This window comes from Pongo pygmaeus, chromosome 17 (assembly GCF_028885625.2).
Source record: "Pongo pygmaeus isolate AG05252 chromosome 17, NHGRI_mPonPyg2-v2.0_pri, whole genome shotgun sequence".
Taxonomy (NCBI): Eukaryota; Metazoa; Chordata; class Mammalia; order Primates; family Hominidae; genus Pongo; species Pongo pygmaeus.
The window spans coordinates 83,936,751-83,963,080 of NC_072390.2; the positions used below are offsets into that span (position 1 = coordinate 83,936,751).

The 26,330-nt window shown below is 33.8% G+C and overlaps 1 protein-coding gene across 23 annotated transcripts in view; it reads left to right on the plus strand.

Annotated features, from left to right (window-relative positions):
• Positions 1-26,330, plus strand: part of CCDC102B (coiled-coil domain containing 102B) — a 372,905-nt gene that overhangs the window by 92,839 nt on the left and 253,736 nt on the right. For 13 of the 23 annotated variants that reach the window (XR_010124190.1, XR_010124191.1, XR_010124193.1 and 10 more), the window contains 2 exons: positions 22,752-23,372; positions 25,004-25,224. Coding sequence is in view for 18 of the 23 variants with exons in the window: in XM_063653812.1 (XP_063509882.1) it covers positions 22,767-23,372; positions 25,004-25,224 (827 nt within the window). In the remaining 5 variants the exon portion in view is untranslated. Of the gene's footprint in view, positions 1-1,631; positions 1,703-9,424; positions 9,476-22,751; positions 23,373-24,737; positions 24,850-25,003; positions 25,225-26,330 lie in introns of those variants that run through there. The other 10 variants (XR_010124192.1, XR_010124194.1, XM_063653804.1 and 7 more) reach the window with 3 other exon arrangements.

Here is a 26,330-nt window from a genome sequence, read left to right on the forward strand (position 1 = left end):
TAAAAATTTTTATAAGTTAAAATGAGCAAGACTTTATAATTGACTTGATATAGAAGATGATGAAAAATGGTTAGTAAGAGAAGCTTAAATCTTTGGCTTACACCAACTGAAAGGATAGCGGTGCCTTTTATTAGTAGGAAAAAATGAGAAAAAATGGAATTAATTTTCTATAGAGTGAGAAGTATAAAAAGCTTTCTCTAAACTCCTCAAAGCAGCAAAATTTATGTTTTGCTTTTAGAAAACAGAATGAGTATTTTCTTTACTCCAATTTCTAGGAAAAGGAGGAAAACATTTTTTCAATCTTTTTTTTGACATGGAGGAATTTTCTAGCTGTGCAAATGATTGTTTTGCAATTAATCACTTTTTTCTAGGCTTTTTTCTTAATTATAGGCTTTGAGCACTATTAGCCAGAAATATTTATTCAATTTAGAGCATCTCTGTCAATGAATCAGCCACTGAAATAGAAATAAACTGATTTCATCAAGAAACAATATGAATAGAGTTGGGTAATTAACACTTCTTCCTTCATAGAAACATTATTATAGGACTTTGGACCAGAAAGGTAGGTTAGTTCTTCATTCAATGGTCAGTTACATTCAGACATTAACTAAAATCTATCATGTATATTCATATTATTTTCAAAGGAAAATTAAAGATTAAAATATAGCAATTTTCTCTATTTAAACCTTTCTTTTGATTTACTAAACATTTCTAAAGACAGAGCAATAAATGATAAGGTGAATATCATATTCCAGAAACTATTTTCTTAATGTTTAGAAATAATATCAATAAGAATACCTGGGTTTTGAAAAATGTAAATAGTCCCAGAAGTGTTTTAAGTACAAATAACAGCAACGAGCATGTTTCCGAAAATATTTCATTTGCAATGAAAACAAGCTGAAAAGAAAAAAAAATTTCCAATATGTTTACATTTAAAGGCCAAACACAAACTTTACTAAGGAAAACTAATAATCCAGAAATATTAGAATAGATTTCTTCTTCTGATACACACATATATCACTGCTAAAGTTTTTGATCCACTAGTATTTGCCAGTAAAAATTATTTTCAACAGAATATTAACAGACTGCAGATTGTCTTGCCTTGTAACATAAGGAGTTCTTTACTATTGTTTGTTAAAGCAGGATATTTTATATATTTCATGTAAGTTTCTATAATCATACAACAATAAACATGATTTTTTATTTGCTGCTTCTGAGGTTTTAAGTCATTAAAAAGTAAATTTTCTTTGAGCACAGTTCTAAAAGATTACAAGTAACTGATCACTTTCAAATCATTCTGTTACTTTTTCTTTCATTTCTTTGATTTACACACATACAAACACGGAGGCACCAAATATATTTTCATCTCCAACAAATCTGTGTATTTCAAATGGATGGAATAACATCACTTGTTATGGCCCAATGGACATAGATAAACTGCATGTATATGCATTGGGGCAATTGTAAACTGCATTTTAATTGAATTATAGAATTAGTTCTCTCTAGATGCATTTTTTGAATGTCTTCCATGTTCTAATCACTGTGAAGACAAGGATAAACAAGTTCTTTGCTAAGAAGCTTGTAGACTGGCATGGAAACACATGTATTAAAATTATTATTCAATGCCATAGATACAGAAGAAAGTGATTAACCAGAGCATGGGAACACATATGAAAATGGAACAAACTGACCAGGAAATAAGGTATAGATTCATCATTTCTCTCATTCCAGCCACCCTTCACCTCCATTTACATACACACACACACACACACACACACACACTGAACTCTAGTTTGGTTTTCAAATAGTTTTGCACTAACTTCTTTTTTTCATCTTTTTATAGATATAAGATATACGTATTTTTAAAAAAATCTGGATCGTGTAGTTCATCTACTGTAATTGTAAGCTAAGAGTTGATGACAAGGCTAGGGCTCTGTAAAATGTGTATTCCGTTTGGAGAGCAACCAGGTAAAAATCAGTTTGAGTTGTTTATTTCAATATATCAATTCATTTTTCCCATAGCTTTAGATAATTTGGAAAAAGGATTTTTCACACTCCCGTATCTCATTCTTTGTTTTATCTTTGTGTTTTGCTTTCCAAATTTTATTAATTCCATGCCTGATTTCATTGTAGCAGATTTTTTATTGTCCAAAGGAGAAGTAGAAAATAGAATAAATTGTTAAAAGAATTGATTCTTGTGATAATACCCTCTACCTTCACTGAAGATTTAGTACTAGTAATCAGGAATGTGTGAACATTGGTTTTAGACTCTGTATTTTAACTTCAGCCACAAATTCATCATGTACAGAAAGAGAATTTCAAGTAGTAAGAATGATTATGTATTGAATGTCTACATTGTGCCTGGGGTATCTGGGTGTGCATATTGTAGCATATATTCTAACAATAAACTGTAGGTAAAATCACTCCAGTTTTATGATTTAAACTGAGTCTGGGAAAAGTAAACTTCTCTAAGGTCTCACACCTGTTCAAAAGTTAAATCAAGTCACTTTTCACTATAGTCTTCTTCCTATTTCCTTTTTTTTTTTGAGAGGGAGTCTCGCTCTGTTGCCCAGGCTGGAGTGCAATGGCACGATCTCGGCTCCGCCTCCCGGGTTCACGCCATTCTCCTGCCTCAGCCTCCTGAGTAGCTGGGACTACAGGCGCCCGCCACCACGCCCGGCTAATTTTTGTATTTTTAGTACAGACGGGGTTTCACCATGTTATCCAGGATGGTCTCAATATCCTGAAATCGTGATCCGCCCGCCTCGGCGTCTCAAAGTGCTGGGATTACAGGCGTGAGGCACTGCACCCAGCCTCCTTTTCCCTAAGGGGGGCAAAAAGTCTTGCAGAAAATTTCTCTTAAAGAGCCATTGACTATTTTAAGATCAGTAATAATGTCTAAAAGCAGCATTAAATAGGGTAATGATCAGTTTGTCTGCCTTAGTGTACAATACAACAGAAAATAAAATGTTTTTGTATTCAAGCTAACTTCTGCTATGATTCACACAACATAATTTTGTCTGCTCCATTGTTCTGCATTGTGAGAGAAAGAAAACAGTGAATTGTGTTCAAGCCACAGGAGTCCCAAGTTGGTCAGACCAAAAATTATGCTATTTTCCATTTATGTTTTTTTTTTTACTAGTAGGAAAATCCATCGTTATAAAATGTTGCATGCATTTTTATATTTTATTTCAATTCTTGATGACTTTTATAAAACACTTGATTCACATTACATATGCCTGAGAATTCTTTAGACTTGTTAATAGTACGTATTATCTGAAAGCATAAAATACATTTGAATGAGGGTTTGTTTTCTAGATTTCATACAACAGAACTCAGTGGGACACTTGGGAGTCTGAGGAAAGATGTTTAGGTTGCCAAAGAGTGTTCAAAATTTAAAAGTAAATTTGGCTTTCATAAACATAATGAACAAAAGGAACTCAACACTTGAATTTAGCCTTCTTCCAAAATATGCCGTCATTTTTTGCATTTTCCATTTTAACATTTAAACAGCAAAATAATTATCTTGGTTCTGTTTTTCTGTGTCTCAACTCTTTGCAAATGGAAATATATTCAAAGAAGATGAAGGAAGTGGTTAGGCTTTTTCTGCAAGTTCAATTATCTTTGTGTTATTGCTCATTATTTTGAAGCACGCCCAGACAATCTTGTTGGTTATCTATTTAGATTGAACATTTTTATAAACGCGAGAAAGATAACTGTGAATGAAGATGTTGTTAAGCAAATGTTCTTAGTCATGTGTGTAGGTGTGTAGGGGTAAACATAGGAAAATTGATTACTCGGTCATGAGACTTGCTAAAGGCTTTCCACATCATCTGCTAAGACTCATGTCTCATTTCCATTAAGAGAAGGAATATTTGATAATGAAATTCTCCTTATCTGAACATAATTGTTTTAGTGAGTATTAACTTCATAAGACAAGGAAATATCTGGATAATTTAATTTGGGTGGTAGGATAACTAAAGCATGAATCAACTAGAATTTTGTGGTATATTCCTTGTAGTAAAGATACATGTAGAAGAAAAGCTAAAATTTTCATTATATATGTTATATATACACATTTCATTACTATTTTGTATTTTAAGTCCATTCAAAATCTCCATATTAAACTACATTATTTTCCAACAACGTATTGAGACTCATTGAGTTTGTGCAGTATTTTCTTTTGGAGGAAAATGTCTCCTTTCCAGGGTAGCTGATTGAGCTACAACTTGCTGAGAACTGTGAATTTCAGGCCCTGTGCTGTCCCTGTGGTCTGTTTGTACTTCAATGGGAGAACACGTTACTATATTGTGATAGTATTCTGTTTATCGTGTCTATTCTCCTGCTTAATCTGGAAGCTACTTGACAGCTAGAAATTTGGAAAGACATAGTATTTGTGAGGATAGTACTTGGCAGTTGGCTGCTTTCTGATTATTTAAATGAGGTTCAACGTTGATGGCTTTATGTAAAGTTAATAAATTTAAACATATGCAGCTCAATGAATTTTTAAAAAGAATACACCCATGTAACCAATACCCAGATCAAGTAATAGAATATTGTTGGCATTCTAGAAGCCTTCTTCATGCCTTCCTCCTGTCATTACCACTCCAACTAAGGGTAAACACTGTTCTGAGTTTTCATGAGTAGCTTTTCCTCTTTTTGAACTTGTTATAATTGGGATTATGCAGTATGTATTATTTTGTGCCAGCTTCTTTTACTTCGAATTTTGTTTGTGAGATTCCTCCAACTGTAGCAACAGTTCATCTGTTTTTATTGTTACACAGTAACTATGGTAAAATTTTTGCATCCATTTTTAGTTTATAGACAAAGATACATTCAATTTTGAGCAATTAGGAATAATGTTGCTATGACAATTCTTAAGGGATGTTGGTTTCCATTGCAGTTTTAATTTGCACTTCCTTGGTAACATATAATGTAAGAACTATCCATGTGATTATTGCCTGTGTGCATATTGTCTTTCATGAAGTACATCTTCAAGTTTTTAGCATGTTATTGAAAAATCATGTGGTTAACTTTTTCTGTCAGTTTGTGACTTTATGAATCCTCCGTGGATATATATGCACGCTTAATGCATTCTTCACGCTATTATTTGCCTTTTCATTCTGTTGACAATGTCTTTCTTCTCATGAACAGAAATTCATAGGTTTAATAAAATTCTTTTTATAAATATTTTTACTTTACAGTTAATGCTTGATATCCTGTTTAGAAAAATCTTAACTGCAATATCATGAATGATTTTTCTTAGATGACTTCTAGGCGGCTTATAGTTTTGTTTTACAATTTTAGTGAGGATTCTATTGGGAACTGACTTTTTTAAAAGCTGTGATGTAGCTGTTAGTTCCATATGGACACGATTGACCTAGTTCCTTTTGTTGAAAAAGGGAAAAATAATTTCACATACTGAACTGTCATAAATTAGGTCTCCGGAGATGTGGATCCATGTTCGGACTCTTAATTCTCTTTCATTTGTCTATTTGTCTCTCTTTGAGCTAATGAGTCATTGTCTTAATTACTGTAGCTTTATATCATATTCATATCCAATAATATAATTCTCTAAATTTGTTCTTTTTTTAAAAAAAGTTTTGGCTTTCTTTGACTTTTTCTATTTTCAAATGGGTGTTAGTATCAACTTATCAATTTTGACAAAATAAAATTTGTGAGGTTTTGACTGGAATTATTGAATACATAGGTTGATTTATGCATAAATGTCATCCTCACAATTTTGAGCTTTCTGGTCCACAAACAGACATAATATATTCCTTTACTTATTTAGATATTCTTTAATTCCTCTTATGAGTGTATTGTAGTTTATACGATGTAAGCTTACCTATCTTCTGGTACATCCCTAGCTACCTAATGCATATAATGCTATAATAGAATTGTATTAATTATTACAATTTGATATTTGATGTCTAAATATTGGTTTCTAAAAGTAGACATACACGTAATTGTGTATATTGACTTTAGATTAGTAACTTTACTAAAAATCACATGTTAGTTTTAATAGTTTGTGAATTATTTTGAATTTCTACTTACACAATCATACTGTACAAAATGAGAGTTTTATTTATTTTCACTTCTATTTAATTTCCTTTCCTCATCATACTAATGGCTAGACCCCTCCTTTTATATAATACTGAACAGTAGTGGCATTAGGAGGCACATCCTTTTCATACTATTTTCAGGGGTAAAGCTATCAATAATTCAAAATTAAAGGTGATTGCTTTAGGTTTTCTGCAGAAAACTGTTATCATATCAACTACTTTCCCTTCTATTTTTAGCTGGTTAGTTTTTCAAATTGTAAACTGGTGTTGAATTTTACCAAATGCATTTTATTCATGTATTGGGGTGTTTCCACTTTATTTTGTTAACATGGTTTATTAAGTCAATCACAATGATTGATAATCAAATGCTAAACCAAAATTATATTTCTGGAGCATATTCAACTTCGTGATATATTAATTGTTTTAAACACCAAATTTCTCTTGCTAACATTTCTATTAGGGCGTTTATGTCAACTTGAGAGATTTGCCATTAAGTCCTGGTAAGGTCTTGGTATCAGGGTTTTATTGACCTCATAAAATGAGTTGGCATGTGTTAACTCTTTTTTTCTTATCTGGAAAAGTTTGTGAAAATTGATATCATCTCTTCCTGGTAAGAAAATTTCTTCGTTTTGAATTCTTCATAAATAATCTTTGCTAGATTATTTTCTTTTAAATGTCTTTCATTCATTCATTTATTCTTTCATTCATACAACAAATATTTACTTAATGTCCACTCTGACAGACATTGTGCTAGCCCTGCAGATGGAATGGTGAGCAGAAACAAACATGGATCTTATCCACATTGAGCTCACAGCATAGCTGGTGTGGAAGATAGAGTAATCAAATAATTTAAAAGCATGGACCAAACTCTATTAAAAATTTATGAAGTATGGGTGCCAGTGCTCAGAGATTACAGCAGGGACACCTAACCTATGACATGATTATGAAGTCTTCCTTAGGAAACTAAGAGTCAGAAATAGATAGACTGCCTCATTTCTTTTTTCTTATTTGAACTTATATCTAATTCATGTGGTTAGAATGTTCTAAATGAGGATAAGTGGCTTCCCAGTGTGGTTCATTTTCTATGTTATGTAGAGGATGTCCCAAAGTATTGGAGTTTGGTGATCCAAAAGCAAATTCATGTCCTTCACACTACACAAAAATTTGGCACAAATACTACATACTTAAGTCAGAAAAGAAAAAACACTAAAAATAAATTGGTCTCACTGGGCCCTTAATAGCAATGCCTAAAAATAAATACTTGCTGCTTGTCTTCAATTTAGTGCAGTCATTTATTCTTATCATTTTCTACTTTCTGTCAAAATACATAACGTGTATTTTCCAGGATGCTATATTTTATAAAATTTTAAAAATTAATTTTATAAATATAATATCTTTATTAATATTTTACAATAACTTGTTTGGATGCACTATACAATCTCTTTCCTAATTCTTTAATTAGACTCGCATACAATATTTAAATGCCACAGAGAGAAAACAAATTTTGAGTAATCAAAATTCTTCCCTTTAATGAGAAATACAGTTTTGTCCTATCTGGAAAGTTAGCTCATGCACTGCAAAACCATGCCAAATACAGGCAGCAGAATAATAAACCCAATATGTTGCAAAGTTCTTTCTTTTCCTTCTTTTCTTTTCCTTCTTCCTTCCTTCCAATTGAAATATATAAATATATGTGTGTATATATATGTATGTATATACACATATATATATATTTTCTACGGAGAAAATCAGTAGATGTTAATTAGTAACTGAAACAAGTTTCTTTAAATTTTAAACATCTAATAACCATTTTGAGTAAACTATATATACACCATTTAATATAATTGTAGAGAAAAATAAAATAAAATATTCCAAAATAATTTCAAAACTCCCTTAGGAAAGAGCCAAGAGTTTCAATGTCAAAAGAGTTTCAAGATTTGTATTCTCCTATTTGGGATACGATGAGTATAAAGGATTTACTAAATGTGCTAGGTCAAATATCACTTTGTTCTAGAAGCTTGTAAAATTATAAATTGGAATACTTTCTAAAAATTATGAAAACTACTGTAGTTTTCTGAGAATTTAGTTTTTTCATTGTTTAAAGCTGAAATATTGGCTGGGCATGGCGGCTCACTCTAATCCCAGCACTTTGGAAACCCAAGGCGGGTGGCTCACGAGGTCAGGAGTTTGAGATCAGCCTGGCTAACATAGTGAAACCCTGTCTCTACTAAAAATACAAAACTTAGCTTGTCATAGTGGGGCACGCCTGTAGTCCCAGGTATTCAGGATGCTGAAGCAGGAGAATCACTTGAACCCGGGAGGCGTAAGTTGCAGTGAGCTGAGATTGCACCACTGCACTCCAGCCTGGGCAACATAGCGAGACTCCATTTCAAAAAAAAGAAAAAAAACCCCTGAAATTTTGTAGAAACAAATAAATGTTTAACATGCCAATTTGGTGTTCTAATTTGAAATTGGGCATTTAAAAACTGTGATTATTTAATACTATTATTATTTTTGTTTTTTACAACGCCTATTTTTAGATACACAGGGTACCTGTGCAGGTTTGTTACATGGGTATGTTGCACCCAGGTAGAGAGTATATTACCTAATACGTAGTTTTTCAACTCCCCTCCTCCCAGTAGTCCACAATGTCTATTGTTTCCATTTTTATGTCCATGCATACTCAATGTTTAGCTCCCACTTTAAAGTGAGAACATGCGGTATTTGGTTTTCTGTTCTTGCATTCATTAGCTTAGGATTATGGCCTCCGGCTCCATCCATTTGTTGCAAAGGACAATATTTCATTCTTTCTATGGCTGTGTAGTATTTCTTGATATATATGTGAGGCAGGAGAATAGCGTCTGGAGACAGGGAGCCTAAGGCCAACCTGAGGCTGACTTCTTGGAACTGAACCAAAAAGAAAACCTCACCTCTCCATGCCTAAGTGACAAGAAACCAGAGTCACCCCCCTCTACAAACCCCCTCCACGCCCCATAGCACAAATGGGAAGCACCTCTGATTGGTCTGGGGCCAAGCCTTCACTTCAGCCTTTGATTGGTTGCAGGACCAGGCTCCATTTCAGCCTCTGATTGGTTGTGGGCCAAGCCTCCACTTCAGCCTCTGATTAGTCATGGTCCAATGCTTCATTCGCATAGGTTGTAACCAATTGGAGGCCTCTAAAGGGTACATATAGGTGTTACCAAATTCTTTTAGCTTAGTAAAAACTTTAAAGAACATTGCAGTTGGGGCTCTGGAGCCACTTGCTCGAACCCGCTGCCTGTCTATAGAGTGTATGTTTGCTTCAGTAAATCTGTGCTTTCATTGCTTTGTTCTTTTGTTGTTTTGTTTGTGCGTCTTAGAATTCCGAATTCCAAGAACCTGGACAACTTGCCGTCAAGACTTTCCATCAGGTAACTTATATACCACATTTCTTTATCCAATCCACCATTGATGGATACCTAGGTTGATTCCATGTCTTTGCTATTGTGAAAAGTAGCGATGAGCCTATGAGTGCACGTGTCTTTTTGGCTTCATGATCTATTTTCCTTTGGGTATATACCCAGTAATGGGATTGATTGCTGTGTTGAATGGTAGCCCTGTTTTAAGTTCTTTAGCAAATCTCCGAATTGCTTTCCATGGTGGCTGATCTAATTTACACCGCCAGCAACAGTGTATAAGCATTCCTTTAACTCTGCAGCCTCACCAGCATCTGTCGTTTTTGGACTTTTTAATAATGGCCATTCTAACTGGTGTGAGATGGTATCTCATTGTGGTTTCGATTTGTATTTCCCTGATGGTTAGTGATAATGAGCATCTTTTCACATGTTTGTGATTTCTTGTGTGTCTTCTTTGTGAAATGTATGTTCATGTCCTTCGCCCACTTTTTAATGGGGTCATTTGTTTTCTGCTTGTTGATTTAAGTTCCTTAAGCATTCTAGATATTAGACCTTTGCTGGATGCATAGTTTGTGAATAATTTTTTCCCATTCTGCCGGCTGTCTATTTACTCTGTCGATAGGTTCTTTTGCTGTGCAAAAGCTCTTTAATTTAATTAGGTCCCACTTGTCATTTTTAGGGTTTTTCTTTTGCAATTGCTTTGGGAGACTCAGCTGAAAATTATGTGCCAAGGCTGATGTCAAGACGGGTATTTCCTAGGTTTTCTTTTCGGAATTTTATGGTTTGAGGTCTTACATTTAAACCTTTAATCCATCTTGAGTTAGTGTTTATGTATAGTAAAAAGCAAGGGTCCAGTTTCATTCTCTGCATATAGCTAGCCAGTTATCCCAGTAACATGTATTGCATGAGGAGGCCTTTTCCCATTGCTTGTTTTTGTTGGCTTTTTCACAGATTGGATGGTTGTAGGTGTGTGGTTATATTTCTGAGTTTTCTATTCTGAGCCTTTTGGCAAAGTCTTTAGGGTTTTCTAAGTACAGAATCATATTGTTAGTGAAGAGAGATAGTTTGACTTCTTTTTCAATTTGGATGACTTTTATTTCTTTCTCTTGCCTGATTGTTCCGGCCAGGACTTCCAGTACTATGTTGAATAGGAGTGGTGAGAGTGGGCATCCTCCTCTTGTTCCAGTTCTCAAGGGGAATGGTTTCAGCTAAAAACTGTGATTTTCAATTACATTCCTAAAATACATTTCATTGGATAAAATATAGACAGAAAAATAAAAATATTGAAATGTGTACAAGTTGTTATTTGAATAGTACAGAATAGCCAGACTGACATGATATTATAAGTATTTGGAAATGTTTTCTGTTAAGCCAAAGTCTCTGTGAAATTACAATTTAAAAAATTATGTGTAACAATAACAGTGATTAAAATAGATCTTTGCTCATCTGAAAAATTTGTCTATCTTTCATATACACACTATCATCACACAGTCACACATGCACTCCATAAATAAAAACTGGAAAGGTATAGAGAGATAAATACATATGTACCTCTTGGTTTCTAGTAAGAAGGAAATAGGTTAATATATGTGAAATACTCAGGAAAATTCTGTCTCTTTTTCTTTCTCTTTTGTCTTTCTCTCCTTCTTGTGTCCACAACTTTCATTGTTAGATGCCAAACAGTTCAGTTTATCTGTTATTTGATCTACAGAAGTTACTCTTATATAAAGGTAAATATTACAAAATATATTGAGAGACATTAAAATGATTTATTCTCATAGTAAATGAAACTGACATGCTTAAAGATTTTAATGCCACCTTATGTGTTCAAAGTAAGCCCTACTGAACTTAAGGTGCTATTTGAATAGAAAGCTTTTTTCATGCTATTGTATTTGGCATTCAAAAAATAGGAAAGAAAAAGCTAAATAATACATTGGCAGTTCCATTTTTCCAAAGTAAAAAAATATTTGGGTTTTAAGTTTAAAAATATTTTTCAGTAAATTAGGCCAGGCGCGGTCTGTAATCCCCGCACTTTGGGAGGCCGAGGTGAGCAGATCACTTGAAGCCAGGAGTTGGAGCCCAGCATGGCCAGCGTAGCAAAACTCCATCTCTACTAAAAATATAAAAATTAGTCGGGCATGGTGGTGCGTGCCTGTAGCCCCAGCTACTCAGGAGGCTGAGGCAGGAGAATCACTTGAATCAGGGAGACAGAAGTTGCAGTGAGCTGAGATCACTCCACTTTACTCCAGCCTAAGCAACAGAGTGAGACTCTAAAAATAATAATGATAATAAATAAATAAATCAACATTCAATAAGTTATTAAAACTTCAAGAGGTAAAAATGAACATCTTCATCTTTGCATACCCCTCAGCGGAAAATCATGCAACGAATTAAATGCAGTAATTCTGCTTGTAGCAGAATCCAAGTATTTTGTACTTACAGGTAGTCATGTGCTCTTGAAAAGCACTTTAGGAAAATAAATCTGTACAGTGTTCTCATTTTCTAATTCTAAGTTGTTAAAGGCACCATTTAATGTCAATTTATATTTCCTGTTACTGTCATCTCTTCAGGGGGTTAATATATACTAATGAAAACCTAGAATATTTCTCTCTTGTTTGTTTTTATTTTCCAAATATCAAGAGATTAAAATGCATTTTTCTGACAATTCACACATTCTTTTAATAGACTGCAGACACAGAAACTGTGAGGTAATAAATTTAGGGTTCTAAGAAACTAAATTTTGGTGTTATTTGTTATGCAGCAATATAGTTTCTGTGGAATACAGGTGTGGCTTAATTGAATCCTCTGGCCCTGAGTCTCTCTCATAGGCTGCAGGGAAGGTGTCAGCCAGAGCTGCAGTGGATTGAAGACGCAACTTGGGATAGATCTGCTGCCAAGATTGCACAAATGGTTGTGGGCAGGATTTAGTTTCTGGGAGCTGGTGGCCAGAAGCCCTCCTCATTTCCTTGCCACGTGGGCCTCTCCAAACAACTGCTTATGACATGGCTCTTGGGTTCATCTGTGACCAAGAGAGAAGGCAATAGAAAGAATGCTAGCAACATGGAAATCTCATTCTTTCATAATCTGATTTCAGAAGTCACATCTTACCACTTTTATAACATTATATTCATTAGAAGCAGGTCACAGGGCAGCCCCCACTGAGAGGAAGGGAATTAGACAAGGCTGTGAACACCAAAAGAGGGGATAAGTGAGGGACATTTTAGAAGTGTGTCTATATTTTTATTTTTAAAAAACGATATACACACACACTGGGAAAATCAATTTGAATTTTTTTCTTTTCCATTTTACCCAATTATTCTGAGGTTAAGGAAATATTTCAAGAATAAAACAAAATATAATTACAAGGTTTGAAGTCATGACCATAATCTCTCTTTTTATTGGCATTTATTAGCACCTGATTGATCACGTTAATTGTTACATAGCTATAATCTATATTTGAAATTTATGGATAAAAGTTAAAATGAAAGATTTATATGCCATAGTATTTACATTACTATATAACCAATGCTGAACTTCTAATACAAAATGTCAGCACTAGGAATATCAATTCAAATGATAGTGAATTTCTCACCTGAAGCCACAAAGGCTACAAGGAGATGGTACATTTTTAAGTGTTGAAAAAAAATCAAGTGATAATTATAGAACTGGTAAAACTATCCTTCGGGGAATGAATGCAAAGTAAAGATACCAGATCAAGGAGAGCTATAAGATGCTATTAATAGCGAGAACTACCCTTAAAAATTGGCTAAAGGAAATTGCATAAACAGAAACAAAATGATAAAAGAATTCTGTAGCATCAAAAAACAAGAAAGAGCAATCAAATAGAAATATGAATCTATAAGACAGACTATCTTTCTCCTCATTTGTTTTATAAGTCATATTTAATGATCGAAATAAAAATTATAAAATCACTTTATACTCAAGAAAGTGATATTTAATGATAGAGAAGGTAAAATGACCTAAAGAGAAGTAAGTTTTCCATACTTCACTTGAAGTGATGAAATGTCGATTTCCAGTAGATAAGGCTGTTACATTTGTGTCTTTTAACTCTCAGAATAACAAGTATGAAAACTGTACAAAGTGATAAACTAAAAAATACTGTAAGTATATCAGCCAGGTGGAATCCAAACAAAAATTCAAATAACAAACAGGAAAGCAAAAGAAGAAAAGCAGGGATGAGAGAGGACACAAAGAAAACAAATTATAAAATGGCAGATATAAGTTCTAACACATCAATAATTACTGTAAATGTAAATGGCCTAAATAGACGAGGTAGAAGTCAGAGATTGGCAGGGTGAATAAAACAAAAACAAACAAACAAACAAAAAGCATGAGCAAGTTATATGCTATTAATAAGGAACTTGACAAGAAACTCACTTCCTCAGATCATCAATTAAGATTGCCATTTATCACAAATAAAATAATGGAAAATAAAAGGATGGAAAAAAGTAACTTGGAAATAGTAGTTTTTAAAAAATACCTAAGAGTGGCTACGTTAATATCAGAGATGTCACTTCAGGACAAAACAAAATGAAATAAAATATAGAAACCCACCACAGACAAGGAGGGACATTTCATAATGATAAAAGGATCAATACATCAGGAAGACATAATTATCCTATATGAATATTTGTAAAACAACACAGCTTCCAAACACATGAAGCAAAAACAGGTAGGGCTAAAAAAAGAAATAGACAAATCAGGAATTATAGTTAAGGATTTCAGAAATCTCTCTCAATAACTAATAAAATGACTACACAGAGTATCAGCAGAGGTATAGAGAATCTGAACAATACAATCAACAAATAGGATCTAATTGTCTTGTATAGAACACTCCACCATACAATTGCAGAATACACATATTTTCAAGTGTCATGTAACATGCACCAAGGTACATATCCTATATACCAAAAAAAAAAAAAAAAAAACCCTTCAACTAATGTAACAGAATTGAAATTAGGCAGAGTATGTTCTCTTTCTGTAATGAAATCAAACTAAAAATCAACAGCAGAAATACAACAAATATCTCTAAAGAAGCAAAAATTAGACAACACATGTCTAAATAATTCATGGTTCAATGAGGAATTCGCTAAGAAAATAAAAAAATACAAAACTGAATAAAATGAAAATACTAATGTCAAATATTTGAAAGACAGCTAAAGTAGTGCAGAGAAGAAAGATCATGCCCTAAATTCTTACATTAGAAGTAAAGTACTCAAGCCAATAATCTAAGTTCCTACCACAAGAAACTTAGAAAAAAACTTAGAAAAACAATTCAAATATATTTGAATTGTTATTTCTTTTATTTAAATTGTTACTTTATTTAAAAATATTTAAATTGTTATTTCTTCTATTTGAATATATTTAAATTATGTGAATATATATTTAAACGTATTCTGTCATGTCGCTTCCAATCAATATACCGAATAAATAAGTTAAATACTGTTATAATTTTAAAATATTGCTTGACTTGATCATCAAGACGCGTATGACGATCTTATACAACTTCTTAGTGGGTATATTTAAAAAGTGGCTTTTCTGGCTTCCTTACTTTTGAAGTCTGGGTGACAGGTGTAGCTTTCTTATGTCTGATTTTTCTCTTTTCTGAAAGAAAAAACTGTCTTGTCCATCTTTCCTACGTGTTCGCTACAACATTTGGATTCACCAGAAATTTTGCAATTTGGAGGAGCTGGGCTTTTAAAAAATTTTTTGTTGATTCGATTTATATTTTCAAAGTGTAAATCTTACCCTTTGGTCATGCTATTTACAGTGAAAATTGAATTCCAGCTCATACATACAAAATAAAGTTTAACGTACGATATCATGCATCATTTTACAGAAATGCTTTTTGCTTTAGTAAGAACTGGGGTGACTGAAGTGGAGTATTTGGATATATGCACAGGTATAGCTCATGGAAGTCTTAAATACATTGTAAAATGTCTGCTTCTGAATCCAATTTTTTCTCTCAGCTTTTTGATGTGGAATACAGTTTAGCCAAATTGGATTATTAATGTAAAGAATGTACTGTTGGGAAAATAAAACTGACTTTAAAAATAAATTTTGTCTTGATTGAAAAAAATTATAAGTGCTTTTTGAAAATAAATAGGACAATCTTTGAGCTTCACTCTTCAAACTTCGTGAAGTCTGAGAAAACTTTCCAGTCAGCCAACATAAAGCAATTGGCAGCTTTGCACATCCTACCAAATGTGTGTGAGAAAATATTACCGCATTTATTGACATAAAGAGCTTTTTCCTGTTTACCACAAAGTGGAAATAGACCTGTGAAGATCTTGTGACTTAGCCACACAAATTCTTTACGAATAAGCGTGAATATGGTAAACGGTTTAGGAATTTTGCTTAGAAAATGTATAGGAAAATTGGGGTCATCTGTAGCTTTGTTTCCTGAAACCTTAAATGCACAAAAATATTTGGAAATCTCGATGAATTCAATATTAAAGAAAATCTATAATTTTAACAAATAAATAGATTTTTAAATGTAAAAACAACAACAAAAAACAGAAAAAATTCCCTGATCTTGATGATATAACTGTCCTTCTCTTAGTACCACCTAGTTTGTAGTGGAACTGTGATAGGAATTATTTCATAGAGTGATTTGCTCTCACATTAGATGTTGATACTAATTATCATTTGGAGTTATTTGTTATGTGGTCTCATTTTAATTTCCTTTTAACATTTTAGCATTTCTGGAAACAGTTACATTGTCATCTTTGTCATTTAATCGATATGAAGTTCTACAAGATGATGTTTACATAGTAATGTAAATTTCAGATACAGTCACCTGCCTAAATTTAGAAAGTGGTAGAACCTTTAACAATATCAGGCTTGTGCAGTGTTATTTCCCATAAAATGAGCACCATGTCTGTTAGCCACCTGGAAACAGTGCTAAGCTGCTAAGCACATTCTTATACAAAAATAAGATTAGCTGGGGCTATACAGTTCCAGCAGAGCTAATATTAATTTTATTTTTGGCTTAGGGTCTCAGGAAATATTTTGGCTTTTTTATTTGGCACCATTAAGTTGGATTAGATTGCGTAAGAAAATTGGGATAGTTTGTGGCTTCGTTCACTAAAACCTTGGCATGAGTATAAATATTTTAAAATGCTGATGAATTGGCTGTCAGGTTTCCATACACACAGGTAAAATCTGTAGATATATAATATTGTATATTTATTCCATATATATTCTGTATAATACAGAAATATACTTAGGCTGCTAAGCTCAAATGTATGACATAATCTCTTTAAGTCTCAAAATTTGTACACTGGTGAGAAATTTCAGCAATATTTTAGAGCAGAGCTTTCTTGAACCTGCTTGGCAACCCAAGTACTTCATAAGAGTAGTTAAATGATGTATCCACCAAGAAAGTCCAAATTGTCTGAACCTAAATTTGTACTTGGCAGGCAAAGCACCATAAAGGCTTCAAGTTGATCAGCCTGCCAGAAAACAGGAATTTTATTTTTCCAAGACTCATTACAAATGATGCATTGACACTTTATAAAACGGATTATGGATTTTGGATCTCTCTGTATTTCTTTATTCATATTATATAGAAGTCAGACTGGTCACTTTTTCTCTCTGATCTATGAGGTTATTATTATAATGTAATTTTTAAGCCCCTTAAAGCTTATAGAAAACACAGCAATGACATCAAGATACTATGTGGAGAGACTCTGAAATAGTTTATTTTTAAAGAATTGGAGTTTTAAAAATCATTGAACATCATCTTAGAAACGTAATATTTTTATCACTATTTTTTCTCAAGTAATTTTACTGAAAACCTAGCCTAAAGGAAAGGCATCACATAGATTTGAACCAGTGATACATTGCTTCAATAACACTAGTTAATAGCAATAGCTTGAAGAGGGAGCAATGAAGAGTAAGCTAGCAAAAGGTCATGCTTACTGTATTAATTCCATGCGAGTTCTTTAAAATAGAGGTAATTTCTATCTGATCCGATAATGCCATTTAAAATTTAATAACGACTCTTGGCAAACATGACATTATGTTTTAAACTTTGTGTTTATGCTCATTTTATGTTACAATGCTTTTGGAAAGTAAAATATGTAAGCTTTAAATTATTGGCAAGTTGTTCAAATTTATTTTATATTATTAAGATGCCTGCTTTGGCAAATTATTTTCCGTCTCTGTACAATTTAAAAGCCTCTCATTTGCACCAACAAGCATAGATGGAAGCTGTCTGTATAATTTGCTACAGTGTAAGGATTTTTAAAATAGAATATTTAAGCATGAACAAATCTTGAACTACACACATATGATGCCATATGGCCATTTGCTGTAATGGTTTCATTTATCTCATCATCACAACTATAGTCTTCCATTTAATAGTCTAGGTACTCTTGCAAAAGTTCATATATATATATATATGCTTTAGATCTATACAAAATGCATTTTCATACTCATCATTTGTGCATGTTTGCACAGGCCACATTTTATAATACAATAAAGTGTTTATTTTCCTGAATATTAAAAACAGATTCTTTTTTCTTTTTATCAGAGTATATGCCATCATATCTATCATAATGATTGTTTCTTAGCATTGTGCTTTGAATCTGTATTAATCTATTTTCTCACTGCAAATGGCTTTTGTTATTTTGTGTGCATTACAGGTCCTATGCTTCTTAGGAAAAAAAAATCAACAAAGGTTTCATTTTCTATAGATTAAGATAAAGCAATAATGATAAACAATAAGACAAAAATCTTTTTAATGTCTCTTTTATCCTGCCATGGAAGTTTAACTTCTGCCAAAAATGCTTTTCTTTTTGCCCCATTTCATTTTTCAGATAATACATAAAATGTCACTTGGGAGAGACTTTGCTAAGTACATAGGGATTTTTTGGATTACAGTACACTGTTTGCTCCTTTCAAAGATTTAGTTAAAAGTTGTGATTGTTAGTTTGGTCTATTGTTTATGATTGTTAGCAACATTCAGGATAGCAGAAGTGATGTCTATTTTGTTCACTTTCAAGGAGCAGGTCAGCGGTGGATATTCAACCCACTTTGTTTTGTTGTTGTTGTTGTGCTGTGTTTTGTTTTGTCTTAGGCTTTCTGCAGCCAGAAACCTTGGTTTTTAGCTTCTGTTTCTAGTGATAGGTGGAAAAGAGGGATGAGGAAGGGGTTTTACTACCCGTCAGAAACAGAAACTAAGAACCCGAGACTGTGTCCTCTCCCTTGGACACCCCTTAGACAAAGGGCCACTAAGGGATCTGGAATTCTCAGATCACTGTTCAGTTAGTAGGAAAGTATAACCTGCTACCTGAAGGATGAGAAGCCAGGGGAAAGAGGGTCTGTGGAGAGTGGGGAACATGCTCCTGCAGAGCAAACAGGTTGCACCAAGGAGAAGGTGGAAGTGAGGTTGTGCAAGGAATGGACACATCCAGGTAGCCGACACAGCGGATGTGGAAGATGGAGTGACAAAGAGGAAGCCAGAGGGATGGACAGGCCTGGACCTCACAGTCCCTTTGAGCTATGATGAGGAGATTGAACTCAAAGGACAGTGTCAGGATGAGAAGACTAACTGTTGTGTAATTTAATAGGAGATATTTTAGCTTAAAAATATCCACAGTGGAAGTATGCCAAATGTATTCCTGAAATACTCTAAAAAATTTATAGTGAAAATAGTTGATATTCTGAAGCTGCAGAATTTTCATATGAAGAGGTGGTAGCTCAGGATTCAAATTTCCTCAGTTTCCAAACTGGGTTGACCCCTTCTAACTGTATGACTTGGCTGGATACATCAGAGCCTAAGCCCTAGTTTCTTTATCATTAAGATGGGGATAATAATAGTACTGACTATTCCACTGATTGATATCAACATTATATAGAAATTGGAACTACAACTTTATTACATACAGAGCACTTCTGTAAATTTCATTTTTCCTATGCTTTTCCTGTTTTTTTTTTTTAAGTACACCATTTCTCTTTCAAGAGACAGAGGGAAAAACACACAAAAAAGTAAATGGTACAATTAGTATGTCAAGGTGACATGCTAATGACTTGTATAACACAGAGAAAAATGTATGCTTTGCCTACAAGATAGCTAGGGCTGACCAATCTGCAGGCATTTTCCCTTTTAATAGAATTCAATGAAGCCCATGCTATTCTTGTCTCCTTTTATACTAAGGATATTTAGTGAAAGGCAGTTTTATGTAATTTGTCCAAGATCATCGTCTAAAAAGTGGCAGAGTAAGACTGTACCCAATACAGGCTGGTGTCCACTGACACATTAAGTTCTTCTTTGGCAACAAATAATATTTTTTAGTGATATTATATATACTTTGTAGACCCTTAACATTTTATATATTTGGTTATGTACTACATTCAAAAATATTTGCAGGAATCATGGTGGCCTGATTGTATGAGCATTTTTACAGTGCAAAAATCAGTACAAGAAACCAGAGTCAACATCGTTAAAATATTTTCCCACATATCAGTGGCCCTGTCCTACAACCACTGGCAAATACTTTCATAGTTGTCTGAGCTAAAATATGAAGATTGCACACATTTGTATAGGGAAATGAAGACTTTAGTGCATGCATATGTGTGTTAACCATCCTCATCTCAAGCAAGTTTTCCTTGCCTGAGAAAACTTTTTAAAACAGGAAATACTCTCCAAGTTCAAGGACTGACTAAGCCCAACTCATTTTTATTTAGTCAGATGTGAAAAAATATACAGTTAATTGGTAGGCAAGATCTCAATGTACCAGAATCCAATTATGGAGTCTTCAAAACACTAGTGAAATAAAAGTTAATGAGACATTTAAAGACATTACAATTTTATGATACTGATTTATTTTGAAAACCAGCAAGGATAAATTTAAGTTTAATATGCTGAATTAAATTCTCTGTCTTCACTTTGGAATTTCAACCAAAAGAAATATCATTAAATAGTGAATAGTAAAAATATATACATATATGTATTTGTATATGTAAATAAATATATATATATATATTTGCTGTGTTTCTAATTAAGAGTTCCTTTTGTTCTTTTCTTTTTTATATTGGTGTTGGAATTTGGTCAGTTGTATTCTTATTGCCCTCTGAATTATGGTAAATTAAGGGAACAAAATACTCCAAATCAGCAATAATTGAAACATGGCTGGACATATACCAATGCTAACAAAAATAATTACAACCATGAGTCTATATTATTATAACAAGTGTTATAATGAAGAGTGAAGTGGTTTGACATCTTTATATAACACTTGTTAAAATGTTTTTTCTCTACAATTAAAAGTTAATGTTAAGTTTAATATTATAAGGTCTCTTAATAAGATAGCCTTAATATTCATCTTTTAAAATATTATATAGTCTTTTTTTTCCCAATGATTAAAGGCTGATTTTGTAAGTTAGTTAAAGTAATGAAACCCATTCAGTTGATTAAATAGATGGGTCATAAGGAGGCGATTTATGAGCTGTAACTATATAAAAGCAGATGAAAAGAAGTGAGAGGATTTAATGTCATGCACATAAAATATTATATAAGACTATTTACACCAGAAAAGTGTATCTGAGAATCAAAACGGGTAATTATATACAGCCATGGAACTTTATTAATTTACAAATTAAGCTGCATATTTTCAGCACTTTTTAAAACAAAAATTCTACTTACTATATTCTCAATATACCTAAATTACAATGTTGAATAAAGAATTGGGTATATGTATTGTTATATATGGTATACCTTTACAAATTAATTTGTGTTTTGGTATTTATATGGAAAGTTGATTTTAATTCCTTTACAAAGCTTTGCATTGGGCTAAGACTCTGTGTATTGTTATCTATGCTGTAAAGTTTCCTCGTTTCTAAGCGATAGTCATAACTTCTTCAGTACCCCTTAGATCACCTTGACCATACCTAAGAATCTAACACTGACTTAACACATATTACATAATAAATAAAATCATTGAACAAATACATATATTTGTTATCATGTAAATTATGTATCTTTAAAACTTAACTCTGCTTCCCTCACCCACCAGACTGTAAAATCTTTGACACACAAGAACCATGTCTTTTTCATAATATTTTATTTTTGACCTTATCACAATATTAACCACAGTGAGAAATTAATTCATGTAGAAGTTAGATGTGCTTTTGCCTGAAAATAACAGAAAACTCAACCATCATAACTTAAATAAATATGGGTCATCCTGCTCACATAGCAAAGAATTCAGAGGTATGCATTCTACGTGTCATACCATAATTTACACCTTAAATCAGTCTCTTATCTTCATGATTCACCATTTTGAATGTTATGAGAAGGCTGTTATACTCACCTTATTCCAGAACTATGTCCTCATCCAAACACACGGAGGGCAGAGGAAAGAGAGTTCCTCATTGTGATGTTCTCATATTTTTCTAGATGGGAAATCTTCTCAGTACACTTCATCTCACATCCCAGCAGCCAGAGCCAGGCCCTGTGGCTGCCTTGAGACTAGTCAATAGTCAACAGATGAAGGGCATCATGGAAAATCTAGACTATGATTTAACCTCTGGGACTGGGATAGAGGCTTTTTTACCTATAGATCGATAGGTTGTGCATTGTGCCTGAACAAATTGAGGCTTAGCAGGGATAAAGAAAACCATTAAGTAGTTAGTGGATAGTAAATATTACAATTTGTATTTTGTAGTGGACAATGTTACAATAGATACGACCTAAATAGAACTGGAATTGTCAAAATGAATTATTTATATCATATGCTATCTTCAATTGCATCTTTATATTTTTATTTGTATTTGGCAAAATTGAATATGAGCATTTTCTATTTCTTAGTGGATAGTTACAAGTGTTTAAATTCCTCTGTATTTTTAGTTACAATGGAAAAATATGCAATATTGAAAAAGTGCGGCCAGGCATGCTGGCTTACGCCTGTAATCCCAGCACTTTGGGAGGCTGAGGCGGGTGGATCACGAGGTCAGGAGATCGAGGCCATCCTGGCCAACATGGTGAAACCCCGTCTCTACTAAAATACAAAAAATTACCTGGGCGTGGTTGCGCGTGCCTATAGTCCCGGCTACACAGTAGACTGAGGCAACAGAACCGCTTGAACCCTGGAGGCAGAGGTTGCAGTGAGCCGAGATCATGCTACTGCACTACAGCCTGCCAACAGAGCAAGAAAAAAAAGCATTGTTTTCATCAATTTTCAAAAAATATATATATATGTAGGTCTTGTTCCTGTATTTACAAGGGAAATTTCAGCATGAAATTATGGCCTCTATCTTTTCTCAGGTCTTGAAGATAAATATGAATTTAGATTCAATACATCGATTAATTGAGGAAACACAGATCTTCCAGATGCAACAATCATCAATTAAGTCACGCGGCGACATGGTGGCACTTGCCTCACCCCCCAGGGATACCTGTAATACCTGCTTCCCACTTCATGGGCTACAATCTCATGCTGCTCACAATTTCTGTGCCCACTCATATAACACCAACGAATGGGATATTTGTGAAGAACTTCGCCTGCGGGAGCTTGAAGAAGTCAAGGCCAGAGCTGCTCAGATGGAAAAGACCATGCGGTGGTGGTCGGACTGCACTGCCAACTGGAGAGAAAAATGGAGTAAAGTTCGAGCTGAAAGGAACAGTGCGAGGGAGGAAGGAAGACAACTCAGAATAAAACTAGAGATGACGATGAAAGAATTGAGTACCCTGAAAAAGAAACAGAGTTTGCCACCTCAGAAGGAGGCATTAGAAGCTAAAGTTACCCAGGATCTGAAGCTTCCTGGCTTCGTAGAAGAATCCTGTGAACATAGAGATCAATTTCAATTGAGTTCACAAATGCATGAGTCTATCAGAGAGTATTTGCTAAAAAGACAATTTTCTACAAAGGAGGACACAAACAATAAGGTAAGAAAAAAATCCAGAGATGATGTGAATTTCTGAAGGTCATATATAGTGGAGGGGAGGAAGAAGGAAGTGACAAATGCAATGGTGATTATACTAGTCTGCCAGGGCTACCATAACAAAGTACCATAATCACGGTGGTTTAAGCAACAGAAATTCATTTTCTTACAATTGTAGAAGCTAGAAGTACAAGATCAACGTGCTAGCAGGGTTGGTTTCTTCTGAGGTCTCTCTCCTTGGCTTATAGAAAGCCGTTTTCTCCCTGTGTCTTCACATGGTCTTTTCTCTGTATGCATGTCTGTGTCTTTTTTTTTTTTTTTTTTTTTATTATTATTATTATTATTATACTTTAGGTTTTATGGTACATGTGCGCAATGTGCAGGTAAGTTACATATGTATACATGTGCCATGCTGGTGCGCTGCACCCACCAACTCGTCATCTAGCATTAGGTATATCTCCCAATGCTATCCCTCCCCCCTCCCCCCACCCCACAACAGTCCCCAGAGTGTGATGTTCCCCTTCCTGTGTCCATGTGTTCTCATCGACCCAGCCATCCCATTACTGGGTATATACCCAAAGGACTATAAAGCATGTCTGTGTCTTAAGTTCTTTTTGTAAGGACACCATCATTAGGCCCACGCTAATGACCCTAATTTAACTAAATCACCTCCCTAAAGGCCCTGTCTCCATCAACAGTCACATTCTGAGGTACTGGGGGTTAGGAGACCTAACAAGAAAGATATGTATATGTATCCTTCGTCTGACTTCAATACTTTCCGTGAACAGCACATCTTATTTTATTGTTTGTCAAAATATTATAGTATAGATGATTGCAATGCTCATTCTTGAGAGAATTAAGGAATGAATCATCCTAGGTAACCTGAAATCCACATACTACTTAAAAAATAAAATAAAAGTGAAGTATCATCGAGATTTTACTTGAACTTGACTATTCATTGAGATTTTACTTGGAATTGTCTTTCATTTCAAACTTATAAACCAGGGCAAATTTAAATTATAGGCAAATACCAATAGCATGAGTCCTGTGAAGTTTTTGAGTTATGCTCTGAGACTGTCGTGCAGTTGTTTCTCTAGTACTGAGGTCCATGTTTATTAAAGTGCCCCATTAAATTCTATTTAGATGTGACTCATGAATTAAAGCAATAAGGGGAACTAAAATGAAGCAATAAGCAAGCTTTTTAAAATATTCAAGAGCTTCCTGAAAATTCTATCTTGTCTTTCAAAAATGTTAAAAAATAATTACTTTGAAATTGTAAGCGTCTTATGACGAAAGAAACTTGAAAGAGGAATTCATCAACTCATTAAAAATTATTTACAGCTGTTCAAGTTTGTGCAGGGTTATTTTTAGCTGCGATTAGAAAAAGAGAACAAACAGAGTTAAAGCAGAACTTTTGAGAAATGTATTTTTTTTACAAAGAAGTAGAACATAGAAAAAAATAAGCTCAAAGAAGAATGCAAGTAAGTGTGGCCACACAACACTTTTAGGGAATGATAATGAAATAAAAATATGAATTTGTTGTGGTATCATAACATTTATTTCTTTATGAAAATGTATTGTCATCATGATTTTTCCCAAGAGGTTTAAATATGTTTTGTTTTGTTTTGTTTTCAGGAACAAGGTGTGGTTATTGATTCTCTAAAATTAAGTGAGGAGATGAAGCCCAATCTAGATGGTGTTGATTTATTCAACAATGTTGGTTCTGGAAACGGTGAAATGAAAACTGGGCTGAGACTGAAAGCAATAAATCTGCCTTTGGAAAATGAAGTAACTGAAATTTCAGCTTTGCAGGTGCATTTGGATGAATTCCAAAAAATCTTATGGAAGGAAAGAGAGTAAGTGCTAATCATTGTCTCCCTTAACCAAGTCTAAGTTTCAAATCACTTAAAATGGTTAATACAGATAGATTGGTCATTTGATAATGTATTTTATCCATGTTTAGTCATTAAGCTTTAGGATTTAAAGAAATTAGTTTGACATATATTCATATGTTGAATTTTAAAATGTGGTTTATAACTTGTTAGTGTTTTCCATTCTTTTAAGTTGACTTTTATCATGACTATGTTTTTATCTTCTCTGGTAGATTCACTTTAATTGTATATGAATTCTTAATGTAAATGTACAAGGTTAAAATATCCAGTGTATTATTTAAGTTCGACAGCATCTTGGACTTGGTCAACAAAAATGAATAAATAGGTTAATATTAATAGTGGAAAAATCACAATTTTGTGAGATATTTATTACAGAAAAAGTAATCTTATACATGGACCATTAAGGGAATCAGGCTTGTACTTAATTGGCCTGGATATTCATCTTTGTTCTGATGTATTCTAGCTATGTGATGTTGGCTGTTGCCCCTTTGTGAAAATAGCTGTAGTGCTGTTATGTTCCAGTTATCTATTATCTTGAAACAAACTTTTCCAAACAATTATCATTAAAACATATCAACAGCAACCACCATGTCTTCTGTTCACGAATCGTGAGCATGGCTTGGCATGGACAGTGTATCTCTCACTTGTGCCTTCAGTTGCAAAGGATCAAAGGCTGGCCATGCCTGGAAGGCTGGGGGCTGCAGCCTCTCTCACTCATATATCTGGCAGTCCATCTCAGTTCTCATCTAGGCCTCAGTTGGGACACCTGCACTGGGGCTATTTAAGGGGGTGCTTGGCTTCCTCACAACATTGGGGCTGGGTTGCAGTGAACATCTTAAGAACACAGAGAGAAGAAAACGCCATTTGAATGATTCTGCCTCAAAAGTCACATAGCATCATTTCAGACCCACTTATCGGTGGTGGGAATCTCAAAGGCTGACTCAGATTAAAGAGAGAGAGGCACTTTCAATGGAAGGAGAGTGAAAACAATTTTATAATAAGGGTGTGTGGGATGCAGTCATTGTGGCAACGATCTTTGCAAAATACAGTCTGTCATAGCCTTTCTCAGT